General features: G+C 34.5%; 1 protein-coding gene across 15 annotated transcripts in view; it reads left to right on the forward strand.

Moving 5' to 3' along the window:
- SLIT2 (slit guidance ligand 2) overlaps window positions 1–14,300 on the forward strand; it is a 263,667-nt gene that overhangs the window by 188,806 nt on the left and 60,561 nt on the right. For 9 of the 15 annotated variants that reach the window (XM_071807351.1, XM_071807349.1, XM_071807352.1 and 6 more), the window contains 8 exons: window positions 749–820; window positions 1,496–1,567; window positions 2,101–2,172; window positions 3,902–4,045; window positions 4,173–4,336; window positions 5,085–5,108; window positions 7,487–7,504; window positions 8,593–8,743. In XM_071807351.1, coding sequence (XP_071663452.1) covers window positions 749–820; window positions 1,496–1,567; window positions 2,101–2,172; window positions 3,902–4,045; window positions 4,173–4,336; window positions 5,085–5,108; window positions 7,487–7,504; window positions 8,593–8,743 — 717 coding nt within the window. The remainder of the gene's footprint in view (window positions 1–748; window positions 821–1,495; window positions 1,568–2,100; window positions 2,173–3,901; window positions 4,046–4,172; window positions 4,337–5,084; window positions 5,109–7,486; window positions 7,505–8,592; window positions 8,744–14,300) is intronic. The other 6 variants (XM_071807344.1, XM_065836605.2, XM_065836607.2 and 3 more) reach the window with 2 other exon arrangements.

Here is a 14,300-nt window from a genome sequence, read left to right on the forward strand (position 1 = left end):
ATAGATTTCTCATATGTAAAGGTCTGGAAATTAAAAAAAAATTTGGAAAACTCTTTCCATCAGCAAAATCACTTTGCAGTATGGCAACTTTCAGTCACAGTCGCTATACAAACATAGCAAATGTGGCCAGTAACATGAACTACAATTTTAGATAAAATGCATGACTGTGCAATCCTAGTATTATATCTTAATGAAAATGTGTTAAGTACTGTATCTAAAGAAATGATGTGTGCATGTTTAAAAATACGGCCTTTACCTTACTACAGACAGGTAGCAACTTCTGTTATTTGTTCTATTGGAACGTTCTTCTCCCCTTTCTTATGGTTTGCATATTTGAATGATTAACTCACAGAAATCTTTAGACATTTCAAAGTAAAAGTTACTATAAAAATGGCTGTATGTGAATAACTGGGAATCAATTAACACTAGCTCAAGTCTGATTTTTAATGGCAATTCTAGCTTAAATTTTGCAAAAAACTGGTGTGCTTTCTTTAGATACAAAATGAAGATTGGGTTTTGGTTTAAAACATTACACTCTCTAGTTTAAAAGGTTTGGTTTTACAGAAAAAACTTTTCTTCTTTTTTTTTTTTGTAATGAAAACTGAAATGACCTCGTATGTCAAGATAAAAATTATACTGAAAAAGAAAGCAAAAGCAGCCTTCCTTGCTAAAGTCTGTCCCTTCTATTTTATTATGGCTCTAGATGGTCATTTGGCTTGATTTTTATGTTGTTGCTATTCTTTTCCAGACGGTTAGAACAAAATTCAATCAAGATCATACCTCCTGGAGCTTTCTCACCATACAAAAAGCTTCGAAGAATGTATGTACCAAATAATTTGAGGGGTTCTTTTTGAATTTTCATTTATATATTCACACATATATATATATATATATAAAAAAATTATTAAAACAATTTCAGGTCATACAGAGGAACTGCAGTCAATATGACAACATTTAAGAAAGTTTGACTGCTGGAAGATTAACTGATATGGCAACCTGATTATTAAGACCATATAGCACCTTTGTCACATTGATAATTGTTGTTTTATACCAAGTATCAAAACTATTTAACATGGTACTGTGTAGAATCAACATGCTATTGTAGTGAACGTTCTATTAAAGGAAAAATAAGTTAATGGAGATAAACCACTGTTTTGGAATACATTTCAGGCTGTATAGCCCCATGGCCATAGCAAACAGAATTCTTTATAGAATGTACTTAAGCAATTAGGAAAAGTAAAACTTTATGATTTTTGGTTTTTGGTGTTTTTTTCTTTTTTTTTCAGGCATTTGAGAAGTCTGTTTTCAACCATGCATTTTGTTTCACTGTTATGGCAATTTTAGTGGGTTTTTTATTAAAATTTTTTGGCTGTGTTTCACATAAATATTTTTATTTCTCTCTGCCTTCCACTCCTAATTCTAAGTACATATTAATTTAATGTTCGCTATCTTGAAAACAGCTTGAATTAATGGAATTAAATTCCCTTTATTTCAGTGACCTGAGCAATAACCAGATCTCTGAAGCAGCTCCAGATGCTTTCCAGGGCTTACGTTCACTCAATTCACTGTAGGTATCTGTTTGACATGTAAAAACAGAAGCAAATTTCTCATATTCTTATAGTGAAATTATTTTGGATTTGTGGCTCTCTGCAGAATTTTCGTATAAATTTGATCAATTCTGAAAGCTGTAAAAATAATTTCAGGATGTTAGAGTGATAAATAAATATTGTGTCATTGCTCAACACTAAAAAATATATGGTTTTATCATAAATATATCCATCACAAAGACTTGGACAAAATCAAACATTTGTTTTATTCTCCAGTTGGTTGTTCCTACAAACAGCATATCCACTTACCAAGGTCCCTTGGTAAGGCCGTAAACATTGGGGTGCTGATGCTGCTGAGAGCTTTTTGGGCAACACACCTTTTGGGAAAGTATGTGATCCTGCTACCCCACAGGACCACAAGGATCTTGCAAGTATCAAGCTGTTGCTGTTAAATTCCCTTCAGGAAAATGGAAATTTCTTTTAAGTCAAAATCATGTAGTATATATGCCTTTCATAACAGTGGCTTTGTTTACTTTATTATTTTCTGGTACAGCGTCCTCTATGGCAATAAAATTACAGAACTTCCAAAGGGCCTATTTGAAGGACTCTTTTCTCTGCAATTGCTGTGAGTATTTTTTTAATATTTATTCTATTTTGGGATATCTCAGAAGGGTAAGAAGTTAGATATAGGATATCCTGTATGTGAGATCAGAGTATAACAAAAACAAATTATGTTAAAGCCGATGGAGTTAAACCTGTTGTAGGCCAGCTTGCCATTTGTCTACAAATTTGATCATATCTCAGTTAATATCTCAGCCTAAAATGATTAAAATGAAACTATTCTTTGTGTGGAATTCATAAGAATAAAATACATAAGATATGATATTGTCTTTTCCTGTAAACAAAAAATAGTATGTATAAAGTTGTGTAAGAACCACAGAAGGAATATTTGTATGTTTAATGCAGAGAAGATATGTAGTAGAAGTACACACTGTGGAAATTTCCATGCGTAATCTTCCAACAATTTCTATTTAAATTTGGTAGTGGAAATAAAGAAGAATGTCATGGTGATATGTTTTATCGAATATTGTCAATATTTAGCAGAAGGGGCTGTGCACTAGTTGTACTGTGTAAAAGAAATTTGCAAAGTAAGCCATAAAACAACAGTGGTGTTTTTGGAAGAAATTGTTACAGAATAACTGACTTGTTGATTTAAAGCTTCTTAAAGAATTTTAAACTTCTTCCCACTATATTAGAAGTATTTCATGTCCAGACTTCATAGCATAGTGATTGGCAAAATGTATATTATTAACAAGTCATTGAAGATGGCAAAATAGTAAGTAAATACAAAGAAAATGCAACTTCTAGCACCACCTAGAGGTTTACATTTTTGATTTATGTTAGTCACAAACTAGGATAGTAATGGGGAGATATGCACTCCTGTTTTCCTTTGAAGAGATTTTAGTTACAAAAACATATTTCAGAATTTGTAAAAAAAAAAAAAAGAAAGAAAGAAGAGACTTCTCTGAACTTCTGTTTGTTCTGTGCTCAAAAAATATCCATAACTTGATATACTTTGCATAGACAATACTTTTCGATTTAAGTACATTTCTACTTGGGTGCTGAAACTTTATCAAAGCATTGATTTTCAAGTCTGCTATTCCATTCAATTTCCAGCTGGATATGGGAAAAAGATTAAAAATATTTAGTTATAAAAATGCATCTAGTTTTCTCTTCTAAAGCATGAAGGAGTTAATCTAGATTGGCTTGTTTGTTTTAACTTTAGAAGTCTGGGAGGTACAGGGAAGAAAAGGTTCCCTTTGAAGGTGGAGAGGAAAAAGGATCCAAGACAGATTTGGATATGTTCCATGCCACCAGTTTTTACTGCAGCTCTGTTAATGCGGCAGCATGCTGATTAGTAACATATAATTAAATGTGCCACTGCACATCTCTTCCAGCTAATGAACACACTATTCAATTCCTTTTTTGTTTGTTTATTAGTTTGGCAAAAGGAACTAGCTTTCCTTGCAGATACTTGATTTTTTAAGCTTGTTTCTTTGCACAGACAAATACTATGCACGCACGTTCTACAAGCACATACAAGAAATGTGATTTTAGCTGAACAAGCCCGCACATTTCAACTCCAAGGAGCAAATATTTAGGAATAATTTCAGAATACCTAACTAAGGTAGTTCAATTCACTGAAATCCCATATGTCACTGTCAATTAATATTTGTTACTATATCTCTTACTCTGGTTACAAATGCACACAAAGAATTATCTGTGAAAAACACTGAAGTTGCAGCAACACTGATTGAAATCATTCAGTTTTAGAATTGTTTTTTATTAAACAGATTATTGAATGCCAACAAGATCAATTGCCTGCGAGTTGATGCTTTTCAAGATCTACACAACTTGAATCTTCTTTCTTTGTATGACAACAAGCTTCAGACCATTGCAAAAGGCACCTTCTCACCCCTACGTGCAATTCAGACCTTGTATGTATGCTCTTGTTTATGGTTGTCTTTAGTATTACTTCATATTCTATAATGTACTAAAAAAAACCGGAACAGCTGAGACCAAAGGGAAATAATGTGTGAAATTATGATTTTTTCTTTATGAAAGGCATTTGGCTCAGAACCCGTTTATCTGTGACTGCCATCTGAAGTGGCTGGCGGATTATCTTCATACAAACCCCATTGAGACTAGTGGTGCCCGTTGCACCAGCCCCCGCCGTCTGGCAAACAAAAGGATCGGCCAGATCAAAAGCAAGAAATTCCGCTGCTCAGGTAATTTTCTTAGTTCAGCTGCCATTTCTCTTTTATTGGCAAAAACAGTGGTTATAGAAGTTCTAATGAAGGCAGCTCACTCTCTACTGAATTATTAAATGTTGCAGAATCTTTTTTTCTTATTTGACTGAAGTGGGGAAATCATGGAAGTCATAGACTGTTGAATCATGGAACATTACTATAGTTAACACATTTGGCACTATTTCTGAGTAGCATTAAATCTAACAAAAGAAATGCAACACATAATACTTCAGAATGAAATGCTAAAGTTATTCATTACAAGTATCACCAGCGTAAACCATTTTGTAAAATTCCCACAAGGCTCTAGAGTATGTGAAAGATATACAGATTTCTAGCTAAATATGGAAACATAACATATTCATTTTATACAGGGAGCTTACCTCATATAGTTATTTGTTTTCTTTTTCTAATCTAATTCCATTTCCTACTTATGTTTTTCTAAATCTTAACTTCTGTTATATAGTATCTACCTGTTCCAGGTACATTTCACATGATACAATTTATTCAGACTCAAGTGCAAATATCAGATGAGAACTGTTTGTTATCCATGTTCCAGATAAATTTATGACTATTCACATTGTGTTGTTTATCAACTCTCATTGTGAATACACATTTTTTCACTTAATTATCTGTAGTTAACTGTAGTCCATACTTAATCTAATAAAACTCATTCTTTGCTTGCTGACATTCAGGTGCATCTTCTATTTTTTTTTTTCTCTTTATTTAGCTAAAGAACAGTATTTCATTCCAGGTAGGTTTGGCTCTGCAGTAAGATTGACTAACTGCAGATACTCTCTCCCTTTCCCCAAAAAGCAAAGTTCGTTATAGCTTTTAGGAAACTGATGCATGTATATTAACATTACTCAATACCTGTAGCTAGACATAGTTTTCCTTTGTAGATTGCTGGTACTTCTGATTTCTGAACATAAGAGCTTAGCATGCAGCTCCATTTTTTTTTTTTTTGTCTCACAAATTTGCACACAACCTACCAAAATTATACCTTTACTTAAATTATTTAGAAGTTTGCACCTGCTCTTTCATATTTCAATTGACACCTTTACTTGCCTTGTACCTTGCCTTTCTTCCACTGCTGTTTTTAAAATGTAGCTCCTGAGCTGCTTTTAAACACAGGAAACAATACTACCATCAAAGAGCTAGTACAACTTTTAAAAAAATAAACATTTAACAAATGAACATTTTCTTGCCTTGCTTTCATGCTCTGCACTGGCTGCAGATACTGCTTGCTCACCCTCCTTGTGTTTATGAAATCACAGTGGAATGCTTGGAAAAGAAAGCTGATATTCTTCATTAATGGCATTCTGTGGTCACACACATACAACTAATCAGAAATCCTTTCCATTAAAGAAAATATGGCGTTAGAGTTGGGGTGGAACAGCAATTTACATACCACTTTAAGTTACAATACGTCTACAATATTTTCACAGAAGATTTACTGATGTTGGCCCTAGCTCTTTGAAATATGTTTCTTTATTTTACGTTGCTTGCCGGGTATGTGCACTGATTTCTTAACAGAAAACAAACAAACAAACAAACAAACAAACAAAAAACAATTATGCACTTGCATTACGTTCCTAACAGATTATAAATGATTGACTGGCAAAATAAACAAGGGAATAATGAATCTATTGATGAATTACAGTATGTGATTTGCAAGCAGGCTTCTCTACCATAGTTTAATATCTAGAAATATATCAACAATAATTGATTACGATTCCAGTGCACTTGTTCTTTCAATACTACAGGTATATTGTCATTCTTGTTTGGTCTTTTAAGCTTGGTCTTTTAAGCTGGTATGTTTAACAACTCTTCATATAAGGCTGTGAGATATATCACTTAAATTTGCAGCAATCGTTAAGTTCTTCATTCGCTTATACTAGTATGTTGGTTTGAATGTGAAGAAAAAACAAAATGAAATACAAAATAAGGCAGCAATTTGTCAGGATTGGCAGCCGTAAAAATGTGTTTTAAAGCAGCATAAAACAGAGGGGGATTCAATTTCTCAAACCTGTAGTACCACTCAGTTCCTTAATGAGTAGAACAGCTGTATTCCTGCCACAGAGTGGCTTCTACTCAACCTTGCCAGCACAACTTTTGTCTCCAAGTTAGAAGTGTTTTCTTGCCAGCACATCTCTTCACAGCCTGCTTATAACATGGCCACACATGCAGTTTAAAAAATGGTATTCCTGAAATAAACAAACAACACAATACGAAAAAAAAAAAAGAGAGAAAAAAGATAATTAAATTTAAAAGTACTACAGACTTGCTTCTTGAAATACAGCTTCTGTGCTTTCCTTTTCCATCAGGCTGTCAGAGAGATACCACATAAAATTCTTTTAGTTGTTGAAGACTTTGTCCCAGAATATTTTAGTTGTTTACTTTAAACTGCTGACAGTGATTTACTCTGGACACAAGAGGATAAAAGAGTATTTGTAGCCTTGCTTATTGGATGTTAAAAGGTGCTAAAATCACATCTTTACACTTCAGTAAATACTGTAAATATGTTACCATTTCTTTAAAAACTTTTAATATTTGTTTTAAATATGTCATTGGGAGATCTTGCTCTGCAGACACTAGGAAGTCTTAGTAGAGTTTCATTATAGTCATTTGGAAGACTAAAGGTTGTACAATATTAAACTGCTAATTTGAAAAAAACATTGTTTGTCTGCTAGGTCATAGACGTATTCCATGTAGTTATATTGTATGTGTTACTTAGACATTTACAAATGCTAGATAACATAATATGTGATGGCCGTTGATTTGGGTTTTTTTTTTCCTCCCATGAGGTATCTGTTTCTCCTATGTTTCTTTGGTTTTAAGTGGCATGGCATGTATATATGTTCAAAGAAGCAGCTTTTAAAGAATATATCCGAAATAGTGAAGAATAATGCATGGGAAGCATTATCATCCTGTATGAAATCTGTAACTAACCTCAATCTTGACTTCATTTTTTAATGCCACTTAAAATGACTTATTCTTTCTCTCTGCTGAAGATGGTACCGCTTAGCAACATCTTCTCTGTGTAGAGAACATGAGAGCTTAGTTCATGTTTTTGCCTTAATTGGGATTACTCTGTCTTTCTTTCCTTCTTGGCTATCTTTACTTTTGCAGGAGTTCACCATTTTGGCTGTAAGTAAAGTTCAGTGTCTGAGCTAAATCACAATGTACCTCCCAGCCCTGATGCACCTTCTACTAGTCTCAGTCTTTTCACCTTTGTCCAAGAAGAACCCACAGGTCCTTTCAGCTTCTCTTTGTTTTCTTTGTCACCCACCCCTCAGTTCCTTACTGGATGTTTTCTCCTGAAATGTTTAGGATGTTTTGTTTGACTGACTCTGGGAAATGGTGGAGGAAACTTTCAATGTGGTTCATTTTTTGTACTTTTGATTTAATCTGTGACAGTAATACTGTTACTGTGACACTGGACATTCAGTAATAAGAATGCCATGTCATGTAAGCAAGTATTAAACTTCAAATGCTTCTGTAACTTATACCTACTCCTTCCTCTTTTCCCTTGCTCTTATCCTTAGCCTAATGGATGGGTTTTGATAATGTAGCGAGATTTTCTGTTGTGCTTGATCTAACCATGTGGTTGTGAGGTATGAGTAAAACATGGTTCTGTCAAGCACCATGGAACGTCACGCAGCTTTCTACAGCATGGCAAGCTGCTGAGGCTTAAGTCAGGATTACACATTTCTTTAAATTAAAGCTGAAAACAGGGCTTTCAATCTAACATGTTTGAGATGATATGGAGTATCGGGACTGTAAAAAAACAAATAAATCACAAAGGTTAATGAAGTCCAGTCAACAATACAAATTTGTAATAAGAGAAAGAGAAAAGGTGGCATTCAGGATCTATTTAGTCTTGATACAGAGAAAGAAATTCTAGAAGAATCAGTGGCATTTGTGTGATTAGCTATAAACAAGGCTAGATTGACTGACAACGTAATCAGCAGAAAGTACAGCTGTGAAAAGCTCAAGTTAATGTTATCCTGTTATGTGAAGTTGGTCACAGTTTCTTTTTCCAGCATATATTAAACCCCTATATTTAACCCTCTCTTGAAGCCCTTGTGTCTGTTCAGTATCACAAAGTTTATCATACATTTCCCAAGTTGCCCACCTATTATCTGCATTGCAGACATCTTTTCAACCCTCTCACAAGAAGTAAATCCTATACTTTATTGACTCAGTATCTGTGTTTTGACTTGACTCTTCCACAGGCACTGAAGATTACAGATCCAAATTAAGTGGAGACTGCTTTGCCGATTTGGCTTGCCCTGAGAAGTGTCGCTGTGAAGGGACCACAGTGGACTGCTCCAATCAGAAACTCAACAAAATTCCTGATCACATCCCCCAGTACACAGCAGAGTTGTAAGTTGAACCCGTAATAAAGCATTATTTGCTTATGGAAAAACCAACTAAAATTTTCAAATATAAAACCACAGATTTACTTTTTTGAACAAAAAAAACCCTAAGTGTAACCTCTGTGGTGCACTTCAAAGGATTAGATATTAATAGCAATTATTTATGCATCATTTTGGTACCATGTAGCCTTAAAAGTTATGATAAATAAATAAGGTAACTATTCTATATTTCTAGCTCTCCAGTACATGAGCTGCCCACTTGGATTTTTTTGAATGGTAGTGGGGTTTACTTTGCTTTTTATTTTAACTACAAGAGCAAGTAGGACATCCAGTAACCACGGGTCTGTCTTTGAAAGTGCTACGTAGGTGTTTAATAAAACAGAGCTGATTCTTTTTATGCAAAGCACACATTATGTGTGTCAAGCAGGAGACCAGAGAAAGATAAAGCAGACAAACAACAGAGTTGGGTTAAGAAGATGAGATAATAATATAATGAACAGACATGAGCAGAAAATAAGTCGCAGATTATTACTTGCTTAATAAGTGCCATATGGAAATGATTTGTAGGCATTACAACTGAAGTAGTCTTCAAGGAGGGATTGAGAGATAAAATTAAGACAGCTTTACAAGGTTTTCCCATGTGCAAAGTATAGTATGAAAGGGAATGCAGAGAGGCTTGAAGGATCAGCAGAAAGGCAGGAGCTGAAAGCGGCCATCATTGACAGAGCAAAGGCAGGAGGAAATAGCTGGTTTTCCTAGGAGACTTAGTGCAAGGAACAAGGCAGAATGATGAGGGGCAAAAGAGAGGGACTTTGATGTGATGTAGTAAAGCAGGGACAGAGATGTGGAAACAGGAGTACTGTAATCAAGCTGTGACCTACAGGGATGAGACGAGCAGCAGTATGACACATCTCTTAAAAGATAATCAGTCTGCAACTGGCATCAAAGGAACAGTACAGCAGTGAAGGTATGAAATAATGAGACCATGGTTAAAGATTTGGAATATCTGGACAGGAAAAGGAATTTGAAACTGAAAAGTTGTTTAAATAGACGTGGAGGTTTTTATCTTTCTCTGAGCTGGGAGGAGGAGTTGAACTTAGTGATGTTCTAATTACAAATCTGAGTGGTAATTCTAGTTGTGCCCAGAATAATGGCATATTCAGTTGAAAAAGTGGCATATGTTGGAAAAGCAAAGCCTGGCTTTTGGCTGTGTTGATGTTGTTGATTTACTGTTCATGAAGTAGTGCCAGAGAAGAAAAAATTGATACACAGTCTTGGGTAAAGGGAAATCAATTTCTGTGGAGAAATACTTTTTTTTTTTTTTTCATATAGGATTTCCTAGGGATACAATATAGAGGATGAAGAACTAGAAAGGAGGAAAAAAGACAGCAAATACACATCAAATATATGTAATTTTATGCTATAATATTTTTACCTAAAATTAATTGAATTGAATAAAAAACGATGGAATGGGTAGCAGGTTAAAGTGTAGGAGGAGATCATAAAGTAATGATGGTCAAAATCATAATAACTGAACTGAGAGATGAGAAATAGGGTTGTTGAAGTCGTAAGCATGCATTGTCTTGATATTTATCAAGACTGATATTTAATTTTCTCTGCTCTGAAGAAATAATAATCTTAATTTAGTATTTTAGTTGTTGAATTTCCTATTAATTTATTTACATGTGGAAGATAAACTGTCAAGTGTTTTCTTTCTCTAATTGCAATTCATACATATTGCATTCAGAAGAAACGAATCATCGAGCGTCATCTGCTGTGTATCCTGAACTCTCAACTTTCAGTCAACAAAAAAATTGTGTTTGACTAAAACGTACTTTGTGTTTGGTTACAGCACTTCTTTCAGAAAACATCCAGTCTCGTTTGAAGATATCAATAGATTAAATATCGACCATTTCCCTGAGAGTGTTGCAGAAGTTCATAATCTCCTGTCACTTCTGTTAAAATCCTTTAAAATGGGAACTTTTACTTCCAGATGAAATCTACCTTTCTCCAGTTTCCGTCATTGCTGCTTTTCTATTTTTTGGCATTAAACAGCCCTATTTTATACAGCACTTTATCCAGTAAGATGGTCTTAAACTGTAACAAAGCCACTATTCAACCTTCTTCTTGATAAGCTGTACAGATTGTTCTTCAAGTCCTTTGATGTAACAAAAAATTCAACAGCCTTGCAGGTATTCTAGAGGTGATAGAATAATTATTTATGCATTTTTTTGCTGCTTCTAGAAATCCAATTGCTCTAGCTAAATACACTCTTCTGGTATTTGCCTCACTGGGGCAAAAGTTGCAGCCCTTTCTCTTGTTTTGTCCTGTTATGCGTGGTCTTTGATGTACTGCCTTTGTTGCTCCTCTTAGGACTTCCCAGTTCTAGGGCGACTCTCTGATTTCCACTGTCATATATGGGAAAAGCAGCTAGGTAGCCTTCTTCTCTTTTAGCCACCGAATTTGTGATAAAGATACTTGTTAGAGTCAAATGATATTGGTGCTTCTATAACAGTGATGAAGAAGGATAGATTATTCTCTGCAGGGTGTTGTTTGGAGCTGAGACTCAGCTGGGAGATTAAGATCAAAAGTGAGGAAGAGAGTATTGATTGTGTAGATTGCAACCGTAATAATATCACATCAAGAAACCTGTTTCTTCAGAGTAGTTGTTTTTTAAAAAAGCTGGAAATAATAATATAGTACAAGACAGATACTTAATTGTAAAAGATGAAAAAAATTATAAATGAGCCAAGTGCTGTTCTCTTTCTATTTTGTCTCTTGCTCATAGTCTTCCAGAGAACTAGTGAAACATCTGTTTAATCTGCCATTCAATTATTTGAGATAAAGTCCAAGCCTGTAAATGCATCTCAGAAATAATATATTTTTCAGGCAGCATTCTAATGTATAGGAAAATTCAGGAAGCATTTGACAGATCACTCATACCAGAGTCCTCAGGAGAAACACTAAACAAAAACAATTTCAGTCTTATATGTTCAATTTTTGTAGCTATTGTGCATTATGTAATACCAGATCCTAACAAGATAGTTTTCAAAAGCATGAATATGACTGCAGTACATATCCTTCCAGGAAGGTCCAGCTACTGCACCAAAACATGCAAATATCTTACCCATAGGGTTAATAAAACAGGAAAAAGCACCAATTAAAACAGAGAAACAGAATATTTAGACATCATTATCAACGCTTCTCTGTTTCTTCTTTGTTTTTAGAATGACATTTCAGTACTTTTCTTCACATAAACCAGATACAAGTATTTTTAAGATCCTTTTTCATGATCCAGTGATTGACAGGTAACAGCTATTATTATTGCCTTTACCAGTAAAGAGCACTGTGCTCAGAAAATAATGAAGGAAGATACAACCACATCCATATTTTCCAATCATCTGTAATGATTTTCATTCCTCTGAGTGTGGTATCACTTACAATGATGATAGAATGAAAACTTCTTGCCCAAGTATTTAACAATTGCAGATCCAAAGCCAGCAATCTCCAGCTATAGAAAAGCCATGTGATCCAAGTGGTCATTCCTCCGACCAGGAACCCATAATTTGGAACTCTCTATGTCCTTTCATTTATAAATCTACAGTCAGTGATGATGAATTAATTGAGATATCACCATATACACAAAGTTAGAGGGAAGGTACGATTTGTGCTACAGTTTTAACCATCTACATTACAGTGATTCAACCTATGCCTCTTTTCCATCATAGATAATTATGGAGAAACTTCTCAAACATGGAAAATCTTTGAAACACGTGGAAAATTCTGAAAATTGGCCTGTAATGTTGATAATAGACTAAGACTACTTTAAATAAAATAAAAATTCAAATTCTACATATGACATTAGGTAGAACTAATTAGCAGCACAAATACAAGATTGAGAAACAACCAGCAAGTTGTTCAAGAGAAAAGGCTATGGTGCTGCTATCATACGTATTAAAGCTGAAGGAGTGCCATTGGGTAATGCTTCAGATTTCATGTTGGGATGTATATACATGAATGTAGTATGTAAGTTACATGAAATCATTGTTTTACTCTACCTAACAATAGTAAAATATCAGCTGGAATACTGGGTCAAGGACTTGACTTCTCAAGATGGGTATGGATCACTTTGAAAAAAAAGTCAAAAAGAACTAGAATCATCTAGAAAAGAGGACTTCCAAGGAAAAACTGCAAAGCTTAAATGCATTTGAGTAAAGGAAAGTTGAGGGAAAGACAAAGTAATTTTTTTCAATATGTAAAAGGTTGTTGGGAAGAGGAAAGGATCATATTGTTTGTCTTTTTCAATGGGGTTAGAAATGTTTACATTAAAGCATAGCAAGGAAATATTAGAATCAATTAAGGTTTTTCACGAACTAATCATTCTACTAGATGATGTAGCACTTGAAAAGTAGTTGAGGATATCAGCATTTATAGGACACTTAGTGCCCCCATTACAATTATGATGTATCTTTGTAAATTGACACTGTGAAAAAATTCATTTGATATGGTCCCACTTAAAATCACATTAAGTCATCCAGCTGATTTTCAGAGGCGGTATCATCTTTTGAAATTCATGTTCCTAGCACTTCAATGTGGTATACAAATGTTTCATGTATATTCAAAAAACTCTTCCTGTCTTCTCTCAGTTTGGTTCCGTGCTGAGACTATTGTACAGCCCTGCCTTCAGATTTACAACCTTAATTTCCCTTCTGGCTGTCATTGAGAATAAGCAGGAAGGAAAGAAGAACGAGCAGCTTTCTTTTATTTTCTAGGGGATTTTTTAATCTTGTCTTGCAGTAAGGCGATTCTGAAAAGCATTCTGGGTTTAGAATTATGCCAAATTTCATTTCACAGTGATATTGTCAGTCATCTCTTTTCCTTCCTATTTAAGATCTCTAAATAAAAGCTGGACAGACTTCCTTTCTTAATAAGATGACTCCATTAAAACATATAAAGAATCTAAGACTCGTAATTTCCGTTTTCTTTTCAAGAGAGGAAATAGGGAATACTGGGTTAGTGCAGCTATTTTTTGAAGCATAGGTATTCCCCTAACCTAGCAGCTGCTAAACGTATACTATGCTGAAACAGCCTTGAGACCTGGGCAGGAAATATTGGTATCCAGCTAGTATTTATTGTTCATTGTACACCTTCTTGTAGGGTTACAAAGCAGCATTTCGTGCTTCCTTATGCAATACATATACATTATGTGGAGTGGTCTGAAGATAAGCCATGGTCAGGGAAGTGTTTTTAGTTTCTTGGGAAGACCTGTGCTGTGTGTTTCAGTCCCTATTCAAAAGAAGCATTGAACATAAAGTAATTATTTCATTCTCGTAAATAGTGTTCTGTGAGCACCTCCAGATGTCTGGCAGACCTAACCTGATGTCCTTTAAAGAACAGTAAACTAATCTTCAGTGGTTTATATGTACTTCTTAATGATTTTTATTTATATGTTGCCATGCTATCCTTCCTTGGTTACGTTTTTGGTTTTGTTTCCTTAAAAGAAAAATTAAAAACATCTTCTTATATTTCTCAGCAGTTTTAGTCGAATGATATTTTGTGATCTG

This window comes from Patagioenas fasciata, chromosome 4 (assembly GCF_037038585.1).
Source record: "Patagioenas fasciata isolate bPatFas1 chromosome 4, bPatFas1.hap1, whole genome shotgun sequence".
NCBI lineage: Eukaryota > Metazoa > Chordata > Aves > Columbiformes > Columbidae > Patagioenas > Patagioenas fasciata.